The following is a 23,772-nucleotide window of genomic DNA, read 5'->3' on the forward strand; positions in this document are numbered from 1 at the left end:
TGTGCGTCCTCTGAGCAAGGATACAGGCTTTGTGCCTTGCTGAGCTGTCTTTGCAAGGACTGCCAACACTCACAGCCGATTAAGCCTGCAGTGCTGCTTTCTGCTTTTTGTGCTCACGGACAGATGTCAGAAACAAGCTAACTGAAACAGTGCACACAGCTAGAGCTCTGCACCTAGGAACATTAAAGCAGACTATTAGGGATTAAATAAATTAAATCAGAGGGGAGCTTAACACATTCTCTCTAGGCTTCATTTCCACCTGGCACACAATTCTGGGTAAGAAACATCCCAGCGTTTCAAAAAGCACTGTAGTCTGGCCGGTGGCTCAACTCAATGAGCAGAAAGGGTTGTATTTGAAAAGCTTTTGCCACCACCACATGGTTGAAGCCACAAGTGCAGCAAAACAACTAACTGGGAGTTTGAGCAGCCAGCAGGGACCAGCCTGCCAGGGCAAACTTGGGCAAGTGTTTGCAGGTTTTAGAGCCCATTGCCACATCACTAATAAAGAGCATACAACAATTACATATTATTTATTTTATTAAATTAAAACTTGCAGACATCAGTGACTTGCAGTAAGCACAAGGCACAACCTACTGCTGGTCAGAACCTGTTAGTAAAGGGATTATACACAGCATATTGCAAACCAGCTGAGACAACCTGTTTTCTGTGTGCTGCTGTAGTCTGGTCTGCTGGGTTCCACCTCTGGTCAGCCCCATAGGCTGTGTTACTGAGGCTGTCTTGAGCTTGACAGATGGGGTCTTTTTCTTCAAGGATTTCAAAGAAAGCTAAAGTGCTAGATTAACTATCTTCTTTAGTCCCTTCCTTCCCAATCAGGTACCAGGCATGGAAATAGTGAGTCCTTTGCTGGGCAGATGCTCACACAGTAGGATCATTAACTACCAAGTGCAGTCTATCTGGAAGTTGCAGGCCAGCCTTCCTTCCCCATTCATCCCTTGGTGGACAGACAAAACGTGGCAGCAAGGTTTCACATTAGACTAAGGTGCTACATTTCAACTGAAAGAAAGCAGGAGCATCCTGCCTCTTCTTTGGTACTTTGGAGACAGTAGCCTGTTCTTCTAATATTCTCTAAAAATATGTAGCTCCTGGCTGCTGGCCAAGTGGAAAAAACTTGATCATGAAATGGGATTGAGATGTAATAATGGATAGGAATCCCCTATTCAAACTGCCCTCCCTATCTGTTATCCTCTGAATAGGAATCAAACTTTTCTTGAGAGGTAAGCAACTAGGAATAGTTCTGGATGAGTGGTCATGACAAGTCACCAAAAAAAAAAAAAAAAAAAAAAAAAAAAGCTTCCCAATGTGATGCCAACTGCAGCAGCTTGAATGCCTGACATGAAAAAAAACCCGATGAATGTGTCTGAAGTATCACAATGAGAAGCTAATCATCATTAGAGCTCCTCATCAGCAAGACAAAGGACAAGGCAGAAACTCCTGGTATGTGACCAGCACAGATCTTTAACATTCGAAGAAGTCGTTGAGCAGTAGCAGCCCGAATCCCTTCCAACTGGAAACAAAAATGGAGAAATTATTTAATCAACAGAAAAGAAGAACAGCAACGGTAAACTTTGATAAAAGAAAAAACCAGAGCAGGCATCAAGTGGCTAGCTACAGAAAACCCCAAACAGGTCCACTTCCCTGATGTTAAGGAAGGTACAGCGTTGCCAGCTGGAAGTGCTGACGGGCTTGCCAAAGGCAGGCATTCTACCTGCTGGTAGGGAAGCAGTCTCTGAGGATGCAGTCACAAGTACATGGGAAAAGTGAAGTGTGCTGCTGCTGAATGCCAAAGTCTCCCTGCAGCTTTTCAGACCAAGCAGGTAATTGGAAAGAGCGGCATATCAGATGGCAAAATGGTCAGTGAAGCCACAAAGTTCGGCTGACACAAAACATTACATGGGCAAGGGAGTGACATGGCAAATAAAAGCTATGGGGCTCCCAGGAAGAGAAAATGCAGCAAGGAACAAGTGTACCAAGGCTTTGCATATCAGACATGTTTTTTGTTAGCTAAGACTTGGCTGCATGAGGTTGTGAAGTAGCATAGGATGGAGCAGATTACTAGAAGACATTCCAAGGACAGACAGACTCCTGTAGTTCTACTGGTCTTGCAGACAGAGTCTAGTCTGACACTATGCCAGTAGCATATGTACTTACTGTTACGTGTATTTATTGCTAATATAATGGTGTTCCTAACAATCACAGAGCAGTGGAATTCAGAAATCTCTTGAGATGTCAAATAAGGGCCTTACCTCCAGCTCACAGAATAGCAGAGGACTGCAGTAGGTGTCTGCTAATTTACAGATGGCATTCGTCTCAATGCTGCAAGCATTCACCCTGCCAACTAAAAAAAAAAACAAAACAAAAACAAAACAAATATTTTCCCACATTACAAGCCTCATAATCAGCAATCAGTGAAGAAAAGTTCTTGGAAATTCCACATCCACAGAATAATCCAGAGTTAATTTTGAGAGCATAATGGAAGGTAAGGCAACAGTGAGTAATGCAGACAGAATGGTACAAGTTTTGAAATGGAATTAGCACAGAAGTCTTTCATAATACTAACAGCAGGAATAGTACCACATCACTCTTCATGTAACTTCAGCATTCTGCATAAGGGATCAGCACACTATCAGAGGGGCAGTCTTCTACTCACCAAGAGTCCTCCTGGCTCATATGGTATCACAGAGTGGTCCAGTCTCCAAGGAATTCACTTCATCAAGAAGTGACATAACAGAAGACAATGCTAATACTCCTCTACCTCAGAATTAGGCCTCCTGACCCCCAAATTCCAGGGACACCTGAAGTTCCAACACAAGCACCTATGTTCCAACACTGAGTGGTACAGTCTGGCCCCTCCAGTTCCTCTGAGCTGAAGCAGCAGGGGTACAGAGGAAAGCACTGGATACAGAAGGATTAGAGGCACAACAGGGCCAGACAGTACACAGCAGGGATACCAGTCTTGTATTAAAACTACACTTCATAGTTTTGTAGCTCATCCATTTAGATTCACTTTATTACCACAGTATCATATGCTTCTCACTGCTCATTAAGATTATCATTAAGACAGATCTGCAAGAGCAGATAGAACAGACTTCTAGAGTGCCACACACACAGAGGACAAAAAAAATCCGTAACACAAATCATATTCAGGGATTAGGGACAGAAAAGGAAGGTCTGATTGGCAAAAACTAACAGAAGAGAGCAAGTGAGCATGAGACAACCATGTTTTATCCAGGAAAACAATAAAAAAAGGCAGAGGAGTTCAGAAATAATTTAAACAAAGTTTCAACAAAGCCACTGGTTTCCTTTCGTTTGTTTCAAGTTAAGTCAGCACCCTGTTCTAAGAAAACCAGCAGTGAGTTGTGCTGTTTGAAGAGGAGGAAGAGGTGCCATACATACCCCCAGTGACAAGAAAGCACACTTTCCCCAGGAAGAAGCTGGCATCCACATGAGCTAGGGAAGTTTCGACATTCTTCAAGCTGTCAGAAAAGTATAGACAATCTAGTTAGACAGGGAGGTTAAACCAGTGCAGCATAAGGACAACAGGAATAATTTTCAGAAGCACAATTAGAAAACCAATGATGTTAACATCTGCTGATTTGTGAGCTCGCAAAGTTCTGCTTTATGCTAAAATCATGACATCAGAGACCTCTGTAATACCCACAGCTGTTGAATAACCCATAACATATCCTTTCTACTCAAGACTCAACAGTTAGAGTTAGTTTGAACAGTGTCCTCCATGATTTACAGACACTAAGCATCTGAATTCATTAATATCCAATGAAACTTCAGCACTACTTGGGCTCGTTCAGGAAACGCTTGCCCACACATTTCTGCAGCACCATCTGTGCTGTAAGTATGCAGCTGGGCCTGTCATTTTTGGTAAATGAGAGCCCAGGATCATCAATCACAAGTTAAGTAAGTAATAAAATGCTGACTTCTGTGCCTTAGCAAGTCTTTACTTGTGGCCCAGGAAAACAAGTATCATTTCTACGAAGGTGAGCACAAGATCTTAGAAAAGGGATCGGTCCCTGCAGACCTTTCTCTTTTGCCTAGAGACATCCTAGTGCTGATCCCACTTGACCAGGAGTATCAGTGAACTGAGGACACAGCCACAGCCACTTGCTAGTTATTGGGCAGCACTGCCCAGCACACATCAGACTTCTGCATATTACAGAACTTCACAGCACCACCAGCACTTCCATCTAATTCTACAGACAGCATCTTTTCAAAGCTCAGTTCATATTGTCACATATCCAGAGCCAGAAATAAATTCTGCCTTCTCTGCTATGGCAACTTAGTGCACAACAGGCATGTTATTGGAGAGAGCAATTCAGCCCTAATCCACTGCTGGAGGCCAAAAAGCCACTGTATATATTACTGAGTTCTTCTACCACAGCAAGTCTTGGGTTTGAAACCACTATTCAGCAATTCCAACACAGTAAAAATGCACATTTAGCCATCAAACCAAGAAATAATATTAGCCCCCCCTCTCATATTTTTGCCCTTCTTTTACCTGTACTTGCTCTTGATGTCAATCATAAACACAACCATATCTATCCTGGGTCGAAGATGATCCCTCTCTGAAGGTAAGGGGAGGGATGTAGCAAGGTGGCTGAAAGATAACAAATTTGCCAATTTAACCAAATAGCTTGGCAAGACAGCATCCACTTACCCATAACCACTGCAGTTCACCTTGTAGCAAGTTACCAGGAAGCCTGGTAATTACTAAATACGTGGGCATTGAAGAGACACTGTGATTGTTTAAGTGGTACTCTCATATCTTAGGCCCACTCACAGTTGCTGACAGGCACAATGGTAATTGCTAGACAAGGCTGGTTATAATGGGACGCTTATTAGAGCATAAAACTCACAGAAACATTTTCTCCATGCAGATCTGTATGGCAAGTTATTTCATTTAATTGTTACAAAGAGTCCTTTTGAACAAAGCGAACCCCAATTCTTTACTGGAATATTTTGCTGCCAAGTTTCAGTTAAAATGCATCAGTGCTTTTCTGTCACATTCCAGAGATACTGCTCACATACTCACACAGGAGAGGCGACCTTTCCAGAAGAACCTTAAACAATAAATTTGTCACCAATACAGCTTTATAGATGAAGTTATAACTCGAGAAGAGCTTCTATTATATCATTACCCCCCCTTTTTAACCCTTTTACTATGTTAGGAGCTACTAGGTTAGTTTAGGTATCCTTCTACGTGGTACCACCACTGCTAATTAAAGCTGTTGGAAGAAATACAGGGTGGGGAATTTTGCCTCTCTTCCCACTAAAAAAGCCAAACAACCACAAACAAACCAACCAACAACTCAACCAAAAAGGGTTTCAGCAGTACATATCTGGATCTTCCACAGGGAACAATATCAGCATTGCATTTGTGGAAGATCACCTTAATTTAAACTGGACAAACAAACATCCCAGAAGTTCAGTCACTCTCACAATCCACTTCCTCTTTGGAAGCCAAGGAAGAAACGCTGATTCTGGTCTTCTTGGGGAATATTAATTCTAGCAATTCAGTCTCAAGGACTTAACAGCTTTCTCTGGCAGCCACATACCATGATACACATTCCCTTCTATTAATCCTATGTTGTTTGTAGTTTTGTTTGCTAGTCCCTAAATACAGGTGTTCTGTTTCTTCCATTTATGGAAAATATGATTTAACAAAAACATTCTGAAACTAACACAAGAGATAAGCAAAGTGAGCTTGAAAGACACACTGCAACACAAACCAGCTTATTAATTTAAGGTGAAATTTAGGGAGACTTTTTGATGAATGTATCAGATCTCATTGTCTGGGGGGGAAGAAAAAAGCGACCCAGAAAAGCACTGCATTATTTGGAATTCTGCTATATTTAAACCAACATGACTAGATGATGTCAGCGGTCTCCAGATATGCATTGCAGAAGCCCTTCTCCCATCCAGCAAAAAGAGACACAAAACCCCCAAGCCCTGTAATTCTTTGCCCAACAGCTGTACCTGACAGGTAAACCTGCCAGAGTAGATACCATATTTGTTTGTCATGTGTATAATCCCAAAGTAACACAGTGGAGGAAAAAACCCTACTGACTTTGCTTTCCTAGCAACATTTACACAGGAATGTATCTTGCTCCGTGGCATGAGAACAGGATTCTGTGCCTTTGGGCAGTTACCCAGCTGTAGCACCAGCAGCCATCTAGTTATGGCACTCCATAGCTCAGCAGAGCCTGCAGGTTTCACATAGAAAATGGGGTGATTAATTTGCTATTAGGTAGCACAGACCTCCAAGATGCCATAATCACAGCACTACAGTCACTCTAATTAGCCAGCAGAACATTAGCTCGGGTTGCTTCTAAGGCACAGCCATGGATTACAGCAGCAAAATAACACAAACACCTTCTGAAGAGCTGACTAAACTCATTTGATCTTGGCAAGAGAGCTGTCAAGGACATTTTATCTTAAAAAGTTAGTTAATCAAGCTTTTAAGACAGGATATGTCATGCGGCTAAAGCTGAAATTCCAAGTGCATCTTAATAGCTTGAGGAGGAAAAGCACGTGGGTACATACAAACCAGAAAACAGCCACTAAGAGCATCCAGAGCAATGAACATCTTTCAGAAAAACCTGTTTGCCTGCAAGTACTTGCAAGCATTGTACCTGTCCCATTTTGTCCGAGGATGTTTAATTTCTGTCTCTCAGGCAGGGGAAAAAAAAAAGTGTGTTGCTCTTACACCTTTCCAGTTCAGTAATCAAACACCTGTACAACATGCAAAAGGCAAGGGTATGTGCATGGTGAACATGAACGTGGGAAACGCGTCCCAGCCCCTGCCCCCTGTTTCCAAGCATGCCCTGCGGTCAGAGGGATTTGCCCGCTGCAGATGCGGTCACATCTGGGCAGTGGTGCTCTCTAGCGTTGGGAAGAGCGAAGTCTCTCTCTGAACCGTGTGCTCTGCAGCTCCTACTCCTGCCACGGGGACGGGACCTGCGTTTTTAACCAATTTCGGTGCACCAGGAATCTGAAGCGGAAGCTTTCCGTGAATTCTGGTCACAGTCGCTGGTTTGCACCTCTTGGACCGGGTGGCGGCGGGCCCCGTACGGGCCCCGGGCCGCAGGCGGCGCATCCCGCTCCCCACCACTCACATGCTGATGTTGAAGTTCCTCTTCTCCTGAAGGATCGCTTCCGCCAGCTTCTGCTGGATCTCCTCGTCCGAGCCCACGAGCTGCGGGCAGAGGCGAGAGCGCGGCCAGTCACACATCGGCCCCGGAGAGCAAAGACTCCCGACATGGCGGAGGGTACGGGACGGGCGGGGACCCACAGCGAGGCCGGGCTGGGGAAAGGGAAGGGACGATGGGGGGGTGGGCACCGCCGCACCTACCAGGAGGACGGCGGAGTTAAGCATCGGGAGCTTGTCGAAAGGCCGCAGCACCGCCATCCCCACGGGAAACAACCCCGGACCGCCGGAATTCAAACGGGAGCCGCGCTCCGCCTTGCGCTGAGGTCACGGCGGGGCGGGGCCAGCGGGCGGACGCCGTTACCGGCGGGCGGTAGGGGGCGCTGCGGCGCTGGCGGCGATCCCCTCACGGAGTGTCCCGGCTTGGGAGGGACCCGCAGGGATCGCCGTGTCCAGCTCCTGGCCCTGCGCAGGAGTCACAATGCGTGACACGGCGTGGGTCGAACGCTTCTTGAACCCTGTCAGGCTTGGTGCTGTGACCGCTTCCCTGGGGAGCCTGTTGCTGTGCCTCACAGCCTTCTGGGTGAACAAACTTTTTCTAATATCCAACCTAAATCTCCCCTGACGCTGCTTCAGGCCATCGTCCTGGGTCTTTTCGCCATTCGCCAGAGTCCCCTGCGCTTTCCCTCATGAGGAGGTTGTGATGTGTGTGCAGTGGTGCAGGGGTACGGCGTGGGGCCCCTCTGAGCACTCGGGTATCACACGGTGTGACAGATCACCAAGGATCACCCTATTGCTATAAAACCCTGCAATGCAGCACTGTTCCTGTGGCATCCAGATATCCCAGGGATAAGCTGGGCCTGAGGCACCCACAGGCAATACTGGACGGATGCTGAGGGGAGGACATTGGCCTTGCCTTGGCTGTGCAGGGGGATCATGAACAGCCCTTAACTTCTAAGAAGCAGAGCCCTTATTTCCAGGGCTGCGCTGCTCCCTTGCCATGCACTGTTGCCTATTTGTCTGCTTAAGACTGAACAGTGGCAAAGGCTTCAGTAAAATTCCACTGCCTCCTTACATTGCCGTTTATAATGTGAACTAATACATAGAATCATAGAATTGTTAGCTTGAAAAGACCTCTAAGATCATGGAGTCCAACCGTTAACCCAACACTGCCGTGCTCAAAACAACCACGTCCCCACGTGTCACACCTTTTCAAATACTTCAGAGATGGTAACTCCCAAGACACGCTTGGGCAGCCTCAGAAGTTCCACTTCCTGACCACCCTTTCAGTGCAGAAATGTTTCCTAATATCCAATGGAAATCACCCCTGGAGCAACTTGAGGCTGTTACCTCTTATCCTACTGCTTGTTACCTGGGAATAGAGACCAACCCCCACCTGGCTACAGCCTCCCTCCAGGGAGCTGTAGAGAGGGATAAGGTCTCCCCTGAGCCTTGTTTTTTCCAGACTAAAGAACCCCAGCTCCCTCAGCTGCTCCTAACACTTATGCTCTAGGCACTTCATCAGCTCCTTCTCTGCCCTTCTATGGATACACTTCAGCACCCCAATGTCTTTCTTGTAATGAGGGCCCCAAAACAGAATACAGGATTTGAGCAGTGGCCTCACCATAGCCAAGTATGAGGGGAAAATGTTAATGTAGTTAATACACATTCATACTATAAAGACTGCTTGATAATATAGCTAAGAATTTCCCTTGACACTGTGTGGCAGTAGCAACTGGCTTTGCACACTGAATTACTCTGTGTGAGGTTTTGCAGCAGCTCCAGCAGGCTCAACCTCCATCCTGCTTCCTGAGTGCCTTTCCCCTCACCCCCCAATCTGGTCAGCCTCTCCCCAGCACAGTGCTCCCCTGTCTGTGATATAGGCAGGAAGGGGCCTGGACAGAAGCACTGCAGTAGCAGAGATAGGCTCTGTTTTAGTCATACCGAGGTCAGAGCAGGAGGATGACGTGCAGTAATGTAAAACCTCAGAGGGTCCAGTGTATCTCAGTGGCCTGTGGTCCACCTTGCTGCCTCTCCTGATCTTTGCCTCAACCCTGAGTTTGGTTCCACCTTAGTGTGGAGGGGGATCCAGAACCCATTCTGCTGCCTGCTGGTGCTGGCTCTCCCTGCCCTTTACAGCCAGGGTACCTCCAAATGGCAGGAGATGTGCCAGGGGAGAAAGAAGGCTGCAGGAGAAGGAAGACACATCTGCCCCTCTGCAACAATCTGGAGGGGGACGGAGGGTAAAGGGGAGAGAGACAGGGTTAACAAAAGATGACATCACATGGCCACTGTGGCGTTTTTGATCTTGACAAAGGCAGACTGTTTCCCTCCTTGCCAGCATGAGACAAATTACAGGTGAAGCATAAGAGATTACAAGATATTTCTGGCTGTTTTTAAGTTTGATGGGGGGAAGGGAGGACGAATTCAGGGCAGACGTGTCCTAAAGATGGGAGACATGCAGATGCAATAAATAACAAGAGCCAGCTCCCAGGCTGGGGGATGTAGACAGCAAGTAGAACAATGTTCCTTTTGGACTGCTGAAGGTGGGAAAATATGTTAAAAACTCTGGAATCCACCTAAAAGGTGTTTGTCCTCTTTCTTCCCCCTATTGCCTGCTTTCTGGCCCCACTGAAGGACCTGGGTGGTTTTAGTGTGGCTTTAGTGTCTGGTCAGGGACATGCTTGCTGTACCTTGCTGTTACAGGCTTCTGTTTTCTCACCACGCTGGTGTCTGTTGACATTCAGTGGATCCAGATGAGCTACCACTCATTCCACAGTTGGAAAATTATTTTTCATGGTACGGGATGTTGTAAGGAAGTGGAGACTGAGGTTGGCAGTGTGCATTCAGCTCTTGGCTAGATCTGTATGTTGGCAAGGAGAGAGGTGGGGAGAGGGATGAGAAGTGGTTGGTGTTGGAGGCAGGGTGTATTTTACATATCATTGTGTGACTGTGTCAGGTTGTTTCACCTCTTGCTGCCCCATTTCCAGTTTGCAAAGTGGGAATAATGGGTTGATCTCTGCTTCTGAGTGGTGCAGGAGAGTTGAGATGGGTGTCAGTGCACTGGCCCAGAGTGTAAGCAGAAGGGACAAGAGCAGAGCATGATATGGCAGGAGAGAGCTCCTGATTTTACTTTGTGGGCCATAGTACATTGCTCTGGTAGCACAAACCATTCCACAAATGGGTAGAAGTGTACTGCAGCCAACATGAAGATGTTCTGATGCTGCCAAAAAAACCCACAATTGACATCAGCGAGACTTGGCCTGGCCATGGCCAGTGCTCCCTTGGAATGGGGGAGCTCTCCTGCAGCAGGACTGCACCAGCCAGTACCAAAAATGTTAAAAAGCACACCTCATCCATAGCCAATTTGCTATATGATTCATCCAGTGGCTGCATCTCAAGATACTTTCTCTCTGATTTCTCTCTTGGTTCTCCATGAGCAGCCAGAGGAGAAAAGAAGACAGGCTTTGGAGATGCTCTAGAGAGAAGCACTGACCCCAGCATGGTCCCAGTTGTGTGAGTGGCTGCTCCCAGCTCCTGACACCCCCATTCAGTAAGAGTTCTATGAGATGTCACCTGCTCATGCATTACTGCCTCCAGGCTGACCTCTCGCCATCCCTCCTGGGAAGCCTGCGAGATAGAACTCCTGTGTATTTGATTGCACTTGTTCTCTCACTAATAGACAAAAATTATATCATTTGCAGCAAGTGCAAATTATTAGAGAAATTAATGACATTTTCACATATGTTGCTGGCAGCTTCTGCTTCCTCTGGCAAAAGCTCTTCACAGCTATTTTTAGACCCAAAGTAAGTCAGCTTTTTTTCATTCTGCTCTTTAATTTAACTCACTGTACACATTTCCTTAGTTTTTGATCAACTCAGCAAAGCTTCTCAAATGGGTTTCCTTTTTTGAAGCTGCAGTAGCACCCAGAAGGTGGGTTAGTCTGCTTTCCCATCAGACTATCCCCAACAGATGCCCTGCCATGTCTCTCATGTGCCTTCTACATCCTGCAGCAGCTCCCTCACCTCCAGCAGCTGAGCAGGGAAGCATTTCTGTGACCCTTGCTGAAGTTTTGTCCTCTACTGCAGACCTTGGGGAAGGCAAGTCTGATAAACTCCATCTTCTCCCATGCATCTACCTACATTGGGAGAGTAATATTGGGAAATTGGTGTTGATTTAAAGACAGGCATCAACCTGGGTCTGATCATCTCAGAAGATGCTGATAGAAGTCTAAAGCACACTAAAGAACAGGGAAAAAACTTGTTAAGAAAGACTGGAGTAACACTTATGGGCCTGGGATTAAGCTGAGCTCAGTACATTGTTTATGCTGCGATTTACAGATAAGCTACAAGCAGGAAGTATGTGCCTGAGGTTGCCTGACCATATCCTTTTTTTTCCAGCCAAGGCTTTTGTCTTTTGTTTTGAAAAGGGTTTCATGATTTCTGCTCTGGCTGGATGGCCCTCTCACATCAAACCTGACCCCATGTTCGCCTTCATCATGCAGGTGAATTTGTGGTTGCCCAGAGAGATATGGAGGGAGTCAGAAGCTTGGCGATAGGCAGGTGTCTGGGGATGAACAGCTTTGAGGGGCTCAGTGTGTGCACAGACACTCAGAGGCTTCCTCCAAGCCAGGTAAAGGGGGCTGGAAGTCCCCAAGGCACCAGGCAGAATGATATGCACAAGCTTATGCCTGGAAGACCTGAGTGGCACACAGCAGCCTCATCTGAGGTGAAAACTGAACTGCAGCTGAAGTGTTTCCATGCAGATTGAGCTGTACTGGCACATCAATGCCTGGAGCTGTCTCCCAGCTTCAGCCCTTGTTGGAAAGCAGAGGATGTAACATCACCTGAGAGCCCTGTCACAGGCAGCAAGCAGCTGTGTCAGAGGCACGGGGTCTTCAAGCATGTCCCAGCTCCAGCAGTACAAAGCCCCATGTCTTTTTCTTGCTGTGTCCAAGGGTGCTCTAGACCCATATGGAGGGGTCCTGCTTGAAGCAAGAGAGGCTGCCATGTTGTGACCTTGCCCACTGCTGTGGGGGGTGGCTGCAGAAAGACATGATCACCATTCCTTGTCATGTCCTCCCAGTATTTGCATGGCAGGGAAGTGAGCCAGAGGAAAAAAAATGACCTCATGAGTCAAACTATTGCTGTTCTGGGTTTTTTGGCTGCATGAGTAGCATGCTGGCACTAGGCCCGAGCTTAAACCTGGGAATAAGTTGAAGACTGGCAAACACACACTGGCTCTGATGTGCCCCTCAGGTGACCCAGAACAGAGAGTTGGGACAGTTGGCTAGGGACAATGGGAGGAGCTTACACATGGTGGCATGAGGATGCCTGGCTTGGCAGGCTCTACTGAGTGCCTGTAGCTTCACCACTGACCAGTCACCTGGATACATGAATAGTCTTCTACTTTGTGCCAGCAACCACTTATCTCCCTCTCATTTTCTTCCACACATGGAAAGGGATTTTCCTTTTACTCTTCCAAATGAACTGTCTTTGCCTGCCCTTAAGGCTTGTTCTGAGAATGCAATAAGCAATATCCTTCCAAAGTTATTTTAAAAAATCTTTTTCTCCAAACTACAGGTTTCTCTCCCAGTATGGTCAAAACTGTGGGGCTTATGTTTTCTGCCTCCTGCAGTGGGATTAGTGAAGCACTAACTGTGCTGTTGGTCAAGGTGAGTGTCATGTCCGAACTTCACTGAGGTTAAAATGAAGGCACCATTGCAGGCTCCACTCTGGCAATCATCTGGAGTGTCCACCTTACTGGGGCAAACCAAGAAGCAGTTAGCTAAACCTAATAGATCTGATCCTCCATGCAGATATCCTCCTATGTACAGAGGGCTTGCAAGGCCTGTACTCAATGCTTCTAAGCTGTTATGAAGTAGCATCAAGAAGAAGTGAGGTTCAGGAGGACAAAAAGGGGATGAAGAGGAAATCACAGAGCATACCAGTCAGCTCCCTCAGCTCCATCACAGTTGTCTCTGCACTGGTGGATGGAATGTTGGAGGTGACAGACCCTTACTGTGCATCACCCTTGGAGCTGGCAAGCATACATGGGCTCTGTTACCATCCACAGGTTGGCTTGGAGAGAGGATGAACTCATCTGTGCCTGAAACACAACCTACTGGGAAGTAAGACCTCAAATCTTGCAGCTCCTGGAGTATAGCAGACACATATTCAGGCCTCAAACATTTCAGTGGATACTATTAATCCTGAAAACCTTTACAATAACTCACTGTGGCACATCTACAGGGCTGTAAGTCTCAAAAACGAAGTGTGTAGAAGCTGGACAGCACAGGCAGGAGAGCAGGCAGTTCTTGGGGCTGGAGCCAGTTTTTTGATTGATTTTGCTAAAACTTTTTTGTGTTAAACAATTTCTGGATCATGGTGAAAATTTCCCTTTGTAAAAAAACCAACAAAACCCAAACAACCAAACAACAAAAAACCCCAATATGAAAAAACCAAACCAATTTGCAGGTTGCTATTTTTGTGCTGCTGAAAAGCTGAAAATGTTTTAACAAAACATCTCTTGACAGCAGAAGAAATGACAGAACTAGGTACGGATTCAGGAAAAAGATATTTCACTGAAAGCAAGAATAGTACTTCAGACAGCATTGTTTTTCTGATTCCTGATGGAACATTTTTCTGGTCAAAGTGTTGATTGTTTTAATTTGACATAAAAGCCCTCAAGGGAGTACTAAACCCCTTGCCTCTTCCACCCTTCTCTCTCTCTCTGCCTCCAATCCGCTGGTGAAAACCACCAGCCCCCATTCCCTGGGCTGTGCACGCTGGTAAATCTGTGCAGCCTGAACATTCTGTCCATCTCCATCAGCTCGAGCTCACACACGTCTGTCCCAGCAGTTCTCCTCCTCCGAGGCTGCAGCCGGGCTGCAGATGCTGCGGGAGGAGGGAGAGCATCCCTCGGGCAGCTCCCGCGTGGCTCTGACCCGGGTACCATGTGCGGGTGAGCTGGGGAGGCTCGTTGCCATAGCGACCGCGGCTAAAATGCTCCCCCCTCCCCGCGCCGGGATGCAGTCGGTTGCGGACAGTCGTTCTTGCGTGTGTGGGGAAAGGCCGGCGGTGGGGTGCCCCGGGGAGGTTGGAGAGGATTGACACTGCCGGGGAGGCGGTGGGGGAAGCCCCCGGGAGTCCCGGTGGGCAATGAGGCCACGCTGCTGGCTGCCTGTCCTTCCCCCGCCCGCCGCGGCTGCTCCCGCCACCCCTCCCTCCTTGCCTGCCTCCCGCCCATCCGCGCCTGTCGCCTCCCGCTGTCACCCAGCTCTCCCGGCGCGGGGTCCCTTCTCCCTGGCACTGCCTGGCCGGGAAAGGAGCCCGACTCATCCCGGCGGGGACCCGGCAGATGCCGGAGGGAGCAGTCTCATCCCGGCGCCCTGCACCCGTGGAAGAAGGTAGGCAGCAGGCGGCAGGGCAGTTAGTGATGCTTGGTTGGGGATGCGGTGCATGGGAGCGAGGTCATGTCTGGGTCCCCACTCATCGGCAGCTCCGTGCCCCAAGCTGCAGCCTGCCTCCCAAGTCTGGGGGAATCTCCTGAGGTCGAGGTGAGCCCACGGCTTGTAACGCTGCAACCTGGGTTGTGCTCCCAGCCGTGCACACGGAGAGGGTTCTGTATCCAAATTCTCCTGTGTTCGGGCATGCTGCTCCCAGTTTCCCTCAGTTTCTGCCCTGCCACTTGCAGCGTGCACCCTGGGGCTCCTGTCACAAGTGTACCCCCGGCACCTCAGGGGCAGTGGGAGGTGGAATGGGTGACCCACGGGTGACATTGAAGGCAAGAGGCTGTAGTGAGGTGTAGCACGGGTTTAAAAGGGGTCAGACAGCTTATCTATATGAGACACACTTTTGGATGGAAGACCAAGGACTCTTTTGTGTCTCTGGGCAGACATAGATGTCCCACTGCAAAATGAGGTGCTGAAGATCATTAACCACTCCAGCAAGGTTAAGACACATTTAATATCTGCAGAACTGCTCCAGAAAGCTGACATCTTTAAATGAAAGTTCTTTACAGTATTTGCAGCCAAAATTTGCTCACCCTCCTGACAAAAGCAAGTGCTTCTCCAGGCCAGCCCTGCAGAGGCTGGAGGGGGGGCTCTGACACCTCACCCAGCGCTCGGCTTGACCATGATGAGGACATTTTGTGTAGGGGGGGGGGGATGGGTGAGCAGCGTTGGGACACAGCACGAGGATAGGGCTGCATAGCAAGTAGACTGAAGAATAGGTTTTTGGCGAGGAACTAGGAAAAGCTGGCTCTACTAGGGATGGAAGAAGGACTAATTGAGAAGTGTGTAGGACTGCTTTTTATTGCAGTGCTTTTTTGGATGGCAGCTTCACTCAAACATTTGGAAAGTGGATGATCAGGGAAGGGAATGAGGTTATTGGCTTTCCTCCCATCAGCCCAGGAGGTCCAAGCTGAACTCACCTTCAGTGTCCCTAACCCTGCCCATTGCTGTTGCCAGCCAGGGGCAGATACCAGCTGCTGAGACACCTCTGAAAAAGGGGTTTGTGGCAGCCTGAGCTCCCCAGGATGTCTGCAGCTGCAGCTGGGGGGTGCAGGGGGTGCAAAGGGGCTACTTTGGCAGAGCATGTAGGAAAGCTGTGCTGAGCGGTTCTGGCCCAGAGTTCAGACCCAGCTCCTGTTGTGGAAGGGGTTTGTGCCTAATTCCTTACATGGTCCCTTAAGGTGCCTTGAGGGAAGCCCCACAGCTCCTCACAACACCTCTGTGAAGTTGTTGCAAGCTATGGTGGGAGCTTTCTGGAGCAGTTGCTCACCTGAGGAAGTCACAGGCAGCCATGAAGAGGCAGCAGCAGCACCCAGATCAGATGCATGCCAATAAGTGGGAGGAAATCAGGCATTTTTTTGCTTATGGTAATAAGAATTGCAGCTTGTTTCAGATCTTACCCTGTAACAAAAAACTTACTGTTAAAGGCCCTCCTGGGACAAGAGGTGTCCAGAAGATAAATGCTACTAGGCACATTGGAAACAACTGATGACTGTGGTATTAAAAAAATGGAAAAAAAAAGCCCAGTCCCTGGTGTAGAAAACCCTATGGGCCAGGACTAGGGAAGAAAATAGAAATGCTCAGAGTTCTCCCCAGCCTCCTCTTAACATGACCTGTGCAAGGGATTTGGGGATATATAGTTATTGCAGAGGGATGACTTGGGCGACAGTCAGACACGGCAGCTTTCATCTGTCTCGAAAAGCAGGAGTTTGATGCAGGTGGGTGCAGGTCACCTCTGACTCTCTCCCCACTAGCGTCAATGGGCATTTTATCACTCCCACAAGGGGTGATGGTCTGGAAAACCCCCTTTCAGGACTGCATTTTTGTGCCTGAGCCTGGCACCACTGTGATTTCCTAGTGTGAGGGTCCCAGGTTTAATCCACCAAAGCCTTTAACAAGCAGTACATTCACAGTGCAAAGCCCAGAAGACCTGGTGCCTGGTGAAGTGGTAGCTGTGCTTTTTGTGGGAGATGCTTTTTGATCCCCTCTTCTGTTCCTGCATGATCCACATCTTGGCTGACATTTCAGTGCAGAGCAAACAGCAGAGAGAGCTGAACAGGTTAGGCGTCTTTGTGGGTTGCAATGTGTGTTGCTCTCTCTTTCTCAAAGGATGGGGATAAAGGATGGCCTCAAATGTGATGCCATTACAGATTTAAATGGTCCTAAGTTATGGTGCATGCTCTAAGCATGGCATCAGCAGGGCCATAATGGTGGGGAGAGAGTGTGCCAGGGCACCAGTAGGTTATGGGGCTGGGATCCCATTTGTCCACCCCTCCAGAAATCTTCAGCCCTGACATCTAGACAAGGAGATGTTTGCTCCTTCCTGCTCTCCATTTTTAGCACTGGGCCAGCAGCAATCACACAGTGTGGTGTTGTTTTGTGTTCCCCAGGACAACGCTGCTCCGGACTCAACTCGCACCCAGCTGGCCAGGGAATCTTGGCAAGGCAGATCGGCTGCTCCCGGTGAGTGTTGCCCACTGCTGATGGCTGATGTGGTGGATGGATCTCAGGTCTGCTCACAGACTGGTGCTGAACCAAGGACTGGTGCTGACCCCTGGCAAAGCAGAACATGAAAGAGAGGTACAGTAAGGGAGGGCTCAGTCCTGAGCCAGACCAGCTTAGACTGGGAATGCAAAGGGGTGATGGAATGTCAGGGGAAGCAGATTTTCCCTCAAGCAGGAGGTGAGAAGCAGCTGTATTTATCTACTGCCTACCTTTAATCACTGGCAGCATGGCTGGGGACAAGCAAGTTCAACCCCATCTGTGGGGAGGGAGCAGGACTGACACTCTCTGCAGGGGACCCAGCAGTGACCCCAAATGCACTGACCTCTCCCAGTGGATGAGGTGCCTTCATGTGCAACCAAGCATGAACCAGGTGCAGCAGGGCTGTGAGGAGGGACTGGCTACTGCTGATGAGGCAGATGTGATCAGTCTTGGTGGAGGTTTGTTTTGGGTGCTCCCACTGCATGAGCTTTCTCTCCTTTTCTCTGGCAGCCATGCCCCACTTCCTGGATTGGTTTGTGCCCGTGTATCTGGTGATCTCCATTCTCATCCTGGTGGGCTTTGGAGCTTGCATTTACTACTTTGAACCAGGACTCCAGGAAGCCCATAAGTGGCGAACACAGAGGCCAATCATGGAGCGAGACCTCCGGAAGACACTGATGATTCGGGACAACCTGGCCTTTGGGGTCCCTGAGGTCTGACAAGCTGCCCATCGCAGCCAGAGGAATCTCTCCTGAGTAGGCAGCAGACCACAAGCCTCACTAGGCATGGCAGTCCTGCCCTGGTACAAGTGCAGCTGCTCATCACTTTGCTCTGTGCCAATCTGGGTCTCATACTCATCACTCACCATTCTGCCCCTTTGCTTCTTAATCAAGATTTGTGTGGCTGGGGCTTCCCATGTACTCACAACTCTTCAGTCAGCCAAGGACTTCTGCTCCTTCCCATTGCCAAGACTGATGAACCACTCAAATGAAATATCCCTTGTTAATCACTTGAGTCTGAGCTGCCTGGCAACTTGACAGGACCTTCAGTAGGAAAGGTACCAGCTTTTGCAAAGGGATACAAGAGAACCTTGTATTCCTATTCCCTAGGTTAAATCTAACACAGTCTAAGTCCAAGGGGTATTCTGGGGACAATAAACGGGGTTTCAATACAAATTGTTGCTTCAGCTGAGCTCTTCTCAGCACCCACTCTTGGTGCTAGGATGGTGAGCATGTTGAAGCTCTATGCAGAGGGACCAAGGGCTCAGTGAGCCTCAGAGACTGAATGCCTTTATCCTTGCTAAATGCACACTCCTTCTGTGTCTGTTTGGGAGATGGAGAACATCCATCCATATGTTCATTCCAGATGCATCACATTCAAATTAAAGATCTTTATTAAATAGTTTTGTTCAAGTCCTGTGTCAAGCTGAGAATGTTCTGCAGCTCTCCATGAAGGAGTGCTGCCAGACTTATTACATGAGCCTCTCCTGATCTGCCTGACCTTCTGCTTCTCTGTCTTGGAGGGAGATGGGATAGTCTGTGAAGCAACTTGTATTTGAACTTGTTCAGTTCCCTGCACTGCAGAGCCCTACACCTTCCTTAACTGTTTCCCAGTGAAAGCTGTGAAGCATCCCTCAGCCCTTTTTTATCCTGCATGTCTCTGGGAAGGAACATTGAGTCTGCCATCTAAATGGGGCCATTGTATCACCTTTTCTTCCTGGACCCAAGCCATACAATATGGGTCTGGTACAAAATCCCATGTATATAGACTTTCTGCACTGTCACAGGGATGACCAGCTGCCAAAGTGCTGTATGAAGTTGTGACACTGGGGCTGAGAGGGATATTCCCATCCTCTCTCTCCCTGGCAGCCCAGTGCAGTGCCCAGTGTGTGCCCAGTGAGGTTTGAGAGAGCAAGGTCCCTGTGGCAGAAGGCTGTGCCTCCTCTCCTCCCATTCCAAGATGCACTATTTGCATGCACATAGGTGCAATGTTACTACCTGTGAATGATCTGGACACATAGGGATCCTGTGTGCCCCACTCCTGCATATCCCAGGTATGTTAGCTGGTGCCACCAGTCTACATGCACATGTCTGTGCATCCTGTTAAATCACCTGGGCCAGCCAGCATATTGACAACATGCATCTCCAGCATCCTTCCATTGTTTTGGCTCTGTGCTCCAGTCCCCAGTGGCTCCTTTCAGCAGCAGGGGTTCCTCAGGCCAGCTGTGAAAATCTGCCACCGCTCCTGGCTTGTGCCACTCAGCCTCACATGTGAATCTGGGAACAGGAGATTTTCTCCTCCATTCCCAAAGAAAGGAGAGTGAGTTATGCAGGGAAAGACAGTGAGTGGGATTACTCCTCCTGTTCCCAAAGTTTTGCTTGCCCTGGCAAGCAAAGGCTCAAAACACAAGTGCAGCCTGAAAGTAATTCTCTGGGGATGCAAGTTAATTTTTAGGTCTAAGGAATGGATCAGGACATCCTGCAAATATCCTGGGTCTTTCTGGGATGTTGCATCTACCAGACTGCAATTGCATTTTCTTTCCACACCAAAACCAGGCACACTGGCAGGAGCTTTCTGGCTCTGTTTCAGACAGAGGACAAGTCAAGAGTCCTCTCATTCAGCCAAGTAACAGACCCCATGAGGCAAGTACCCTAACTGGGGAGTCTCACTCAGCAGGGGAATGCAGTGAATGAGATCACTGCTGTGCCCAAAGTTATACTTGCCCTGGCAAGCAAAGACTCAAAGAGCAGGTGTAGTCTGAAACAGATACATTTTTGCGACTTGGGACTGTGAAATGGAAATGACAAGGGGCTGGGTTGAATGGTCTGATGTGCCACACTCAGCTGCATAGCTCACATTTCCTTGTCCTCTGGCACATCACAGCCGTATCTCCAAACACAAACTTAGAAACCTGCTTCCTCACCTTGACTCCCTGATAGGTGGGATTGCCCTGTAAACAAGCACAGCTGAGCTGTGGGGTAGCATAGAAACCTCTCCACTGGAGCTGAGGGGCTTGGAGTAGTCAGGAAGAAGTAAAACTATCCCTGTGGGAAAGGAAGCCTGCTCTCACAGGGGTCCCCTCTTCCTTCTTCTGCATGCTGTTGTGCCTGTTTTGATTTCCACTCTGCCCATGGCTCAAAGCAGAAACGGAGCAAAAGAAAGCAGCAACCAGGTGAGAGCTGGATTAGAGAGAAACTAATTGTTCATCTCCTCTGGCTTATGTTTTGTGCTGTTTAGTCTTGCTGATTAATCAGCATTAAGCCAGGTATTTTTCAGGGCTATGAAGGACTTTGTTGTCAGCAGTGTCAAAAGCTTCCCCAGTGGAAGTGTGTGACAAACTGCATGGTCAACGCTTTATTTTCCTGTTGTTACCCTTGGGAGCTGCCCCCTTCTAGCTCTGGGCAGGCAGCAAGGAGCAGTCTGCAATGAGGTTCCCTTTCCAACAGGGTAGGTCTCCATTGGCCTGGCTTCTGTGCCAGATACACTGCTCGGCTATCTGGCAATATTTAAGCCAAATGCTGCCTGAAAACTGAGATTGTTTCTCCTCTGTGGGATCTGTGCAGCCTGAAAGACCTCAGGGGAGAAGGAAATAGTCACAGATACTGAATTAAACTGCATAAAGAATCAGAGAAGATACTTACTGCTGAAAATACTGCACAGTATCAGGTTGGTTTTTTTTCATGTTTTCTGTCTCTTTGCCCTTAAGGAAGCAGAGAAATTGCACATCCTGAGCTCTACCTTCCACCAGCATTCCCAATGACTTCATGTGGGTTGTTGGATGGTGATTCCTCTTCCACTCCCTCGGCCCTGGTCACCTGAAATCATACAACCATTGTCCCTGCTACACTGTGGGTGCTATTGGTGCTTGTCTCTCCTCTTTGTTCCCACTTGCCTGACAAACCTTTCATATTCTCATCCCATCCCACCAAAAAATCTTTCTCCTTTCCTCCTTGTTTACTGTGTTACCCTTCAAAGTCTCTTACAGTGAGGAAGGTGTAGAGTTGAATCCCTCTTGACCCTGAAAATACCACAAAGCTAGCAAAATTAAGAAACGATCATAATAATGATGACAATGAAGTAGAAAAAGAAAATCAGAATAAGGGAATGAAGCACCAACTTAGACAAACACCCAACAAGTGACCATTGAACTCACATGGTGGGATATAAATTGTTGCACTGGAATATGCCATTTGAGAGGAAAAAAAAAATTAAAGAGGAAGGGAAAACATTTCAAAAATTATTTTTTTTTTTTTTTTTTTTTTTTATATCACACCCAGTGTCTTTGGAAGCAGACAGCACAGGCATGATCTGGCAGGTCTGCATCATTCCTCCACCTCTGCCGTGGGACCAGGGTAGGGGTTCATGTTGTGGAGCTGCCCATGCTGTGGGGCTGCTGGTGCCAGAGGTCAGGAAGGTGCTGGGCAGAAGCAGGAGTGGCCATGGCACCCAGCGTGGGAGCCAGCCATGCGGGCCACAAGGGCCCCATTGTCCTAGCTGGAGGCGGGCTAGCTGGACAGGGCTGGAGGTGGGGGCTCAAGCATGCGAATGACAGCAGCCCCAGGGAGCTCTGCACCCCAAGACACCGCAGCCCTGACAGCAGGGACAGCCTGGGTCCCCCAGCCCCCTGCCCTCGCACTTGTGCCTCCAGCCCACCGCCGCCTGCCATGGAGGAGGACATCGCCCTTCACCGCAGCTGCCTGTCTGCCCCAGGGAGCCCCAGCCGCACCCCGGGCCCCCCACGGCGGCGGGACAGCCCCATCGGTGTCGCTGCCTCCATGAAGCGGAGCTGCCTCTCGGTCACCCTGCACCGGGCTGGCGGGGGGCTCCCCTGGGAGCGGCTGCGGGGCCCGGCCCCTGTCACCCCAATCCCCCCTCGGCCCCGGCCCGTGGTGACGGAGGGACCCCAGGGACATGGCAGCTCTGACGGGGCCAAGGCCACCCCGGTGGCGAAGATGGGGGTGTCCTGCACCCCACCACAGTCCGGTGGGTCTCCGCGGATGGGATGGGCTGGGCAGAGGGAGGGATGCACCAAGGGGTCCCTTGGCGATGACATGGAGCCCAGCATGGGGCAGGACCCTTCAGGAGAGGCAGGGTGATGAGAGGCAGGATGGGGGGGGCTTCCTCCCCTTGGAGTGATTTCCTCTTGACCCACATCAGAATCATGGATGGACAACAGCTGGTGGGAGGACAGCCCGTGGGTTTGTGAGCCTGGCACTCAGCAGGGAGACAGGCAACTGTGGTCACCATGTCAGGAGATTTTCTGGGTGCCAGAATGCCTGTCTGTCTGTCTGTCTGTCTGTCTGTTGGAAACCAGCCTGTCCACTGCTCAGCCTAGGCCGGGGTAACAGCTAACAATTACTTCTAAATGTTCCTGTAACCTGCACTGGGTGCAGTTTTCTTTTTCTCACAGAGCACAGCAAAAAGAGGAACCCCAAACCCTTGCTAAGTCTGTCAGGTGTCCCACAGCCTGGCCCCCACCCAGGGGGGGTGGAGGAACACATGGTGCTCCTGTCATCCCACGGATGACACTGATGACATCCCAACTCCCAGATGTTGGTGCCCCAGTACAGCATGACAGGGACACAGTGCCTGTTGGAACCAGGGCTCACAAACGTAGGAGAAGGAAATGCAAAGCAGGGAAAGGACATCCCCCATCCAAAGACGAAAGCAGCCAGAGGCATACGCATGGCTACACAAGGCACATGGAGGTGCCTGCCAGGGCACAGGGGATGTGACCTGCATACCCCAACATGGTCCAAGTGGGAGGACTTGTCCCTGCTCACCACACACAGGCACACACATGCACATACACACACATGCACACGTGTTTGTACACGCATAAAGAGGGGACAGTGCTGGATCTGCCTCTGTGCCTTCGGCTGACAGCCAGGAATCATGATGCTGGAGGAGAAAAGGTTTCTCACACCTCCACAGGCAAAGCTGAAGGTCAAATTGCTTTTGATGAACCGAAACATTCTCAATTTCCTCCCTCTGGGAAAGCAGAAGGAGATTTTGCAATCCCCTGATCCCACGAAACACCTAAGGGCGAAGAGCACCCTTTCTCAGCCCCACCGGAGCTAAACTGTGAAGGGTTAAATATGCCCCTCCCTAAACAAGCACAGATGCTGAAAAGGCTGGAGAATTGGGAGGGGAAAGGGCAAGAAAAGGCCTGTAGGGTGTGGGTGTGCAATGCGGGTCCCCCCAGGACATGGGGGCCCCATCGGCAGCGGCCCCTCCAACCCCGAGGCTGTGCCCCCCACCAAAAGCCATGGAGGCTGGCAGGGACCTGGGATGGAGCCGGGGACCTGGGATGGAGCCGGGGGAGGGTGCGCGGGGGGAGATTTTGCGGAGATGTTTAATATTCAGGTCACATGACGATGGCAGCAGGAGCAGCACCAGCATCCCCGCTCTGCTGAAATAGCCACTGGAGAAGGAAAGGAAGGAGAGAGGGGGGAGAAGAGGACACAGGGAAGAAAGACAAAGGTAAAAGCAAGTGGAGCCTTGTAGCCCACAGTGCTGCTTCATCAGCGTCAGGCTAGAAAAGTGGGGGGAGACCCACCCCCTTGGGAGAGGATTCGGAGACAAAGGAAGCTTC

At 49.3% G+C, this 23,772-nt stretch overlaps 2 protein-coding genes across 2 annotated transcripts; one reads left to right on the forward strand and one right to left on the reverse strand.

Moving 5' to 3' along the window:
* Window positions 1–572: 572 nt before the first annotated feature.
* On the reverse strand, window positions 573–7,461 carry CENPM (centromere protein M). The gene is made up of 6 exons (XM_062491376.1): window positions 7,385–7,461; window positions 7,149–7,228; window positions 4,532–4,630; window positions 3,415–3,494; window positions 2,265–2,356; window positions 573–1,525 (listed from the first exon to the last, which is right to left on the reverse strand). Exons 1-6 carry the CDS (start codon window positions 7,439–7,441, stop codon window positions 1,400–1,402), a joined length of 534 nt encoding a protein of 177 aa, XP_062347360.1. The 5' UTR covers window positions 7,442–7,461; the 3' UTR covers window positions 573–1,399.
* A 10,228-nt stretch (window positions 7,462–17,689) lies between these two features.
* Window positions 17,690–17,896, forward strand: SMIM45 (small integral membrane protein 45). The gene has a single exon (XM_062492487.1). It carries the CDS (start codon window positions 17,690–17,692, stop codon window positions 17,894–17,896), a length of 207 nt encoding a protein of 68 aa, XP_062348471.1.
* The last annotated feature ends 5,876 nt before the right edge of the window (window positions 17,897–23,772 follow it).

The sequence above is a fragment of the Cinclus cinclus genome, chromosome 4, assembly GCF_963662255.1.
Source record: "Cinclus cinclus chromosome 4, bCinCin1.1, whole genome shotgun sequence".
Classification (NCBI taxonomy): Eukaryota; Metazoa; Chordata; class Aves; order Passeriformes; family Cinclidae; genus Cinclus; species Cinclus cinclus.

Excerpts from the sequence above, each read along its gene's own strand:
- CENPM (XM_062491376.1), bottom strand. The coding sequence starts at position 7,441 with ATGGCGGTGCTGCGGCCTTTCGACAAGCTCCCGATGCTTAACTCCGCC. Across the intron at positions 7,229-7,384 it reads TTAACTCCGCCGTCCTCCTG|CTCGTGGGCTCGGACGAGGA; the intron begins GTAGGTGCGGCG and ends CTCTGCCCGCAG. Across the intron at positions 4,631-7,148 it reads AGGAACTTCAACATCAGCAT|CCACCTTGCTACATCCCTCC; the intron begins GTGAGTGGTGGG and ends GTTATCTTTCAG.
- SMIM45 (XM_062492487.1), top strand. The coding sequence starts at position 17,690 with ATGCCCCACTTCCTGGATTGGTTTGTGCCCGTGTATCTGGTGATCTCC.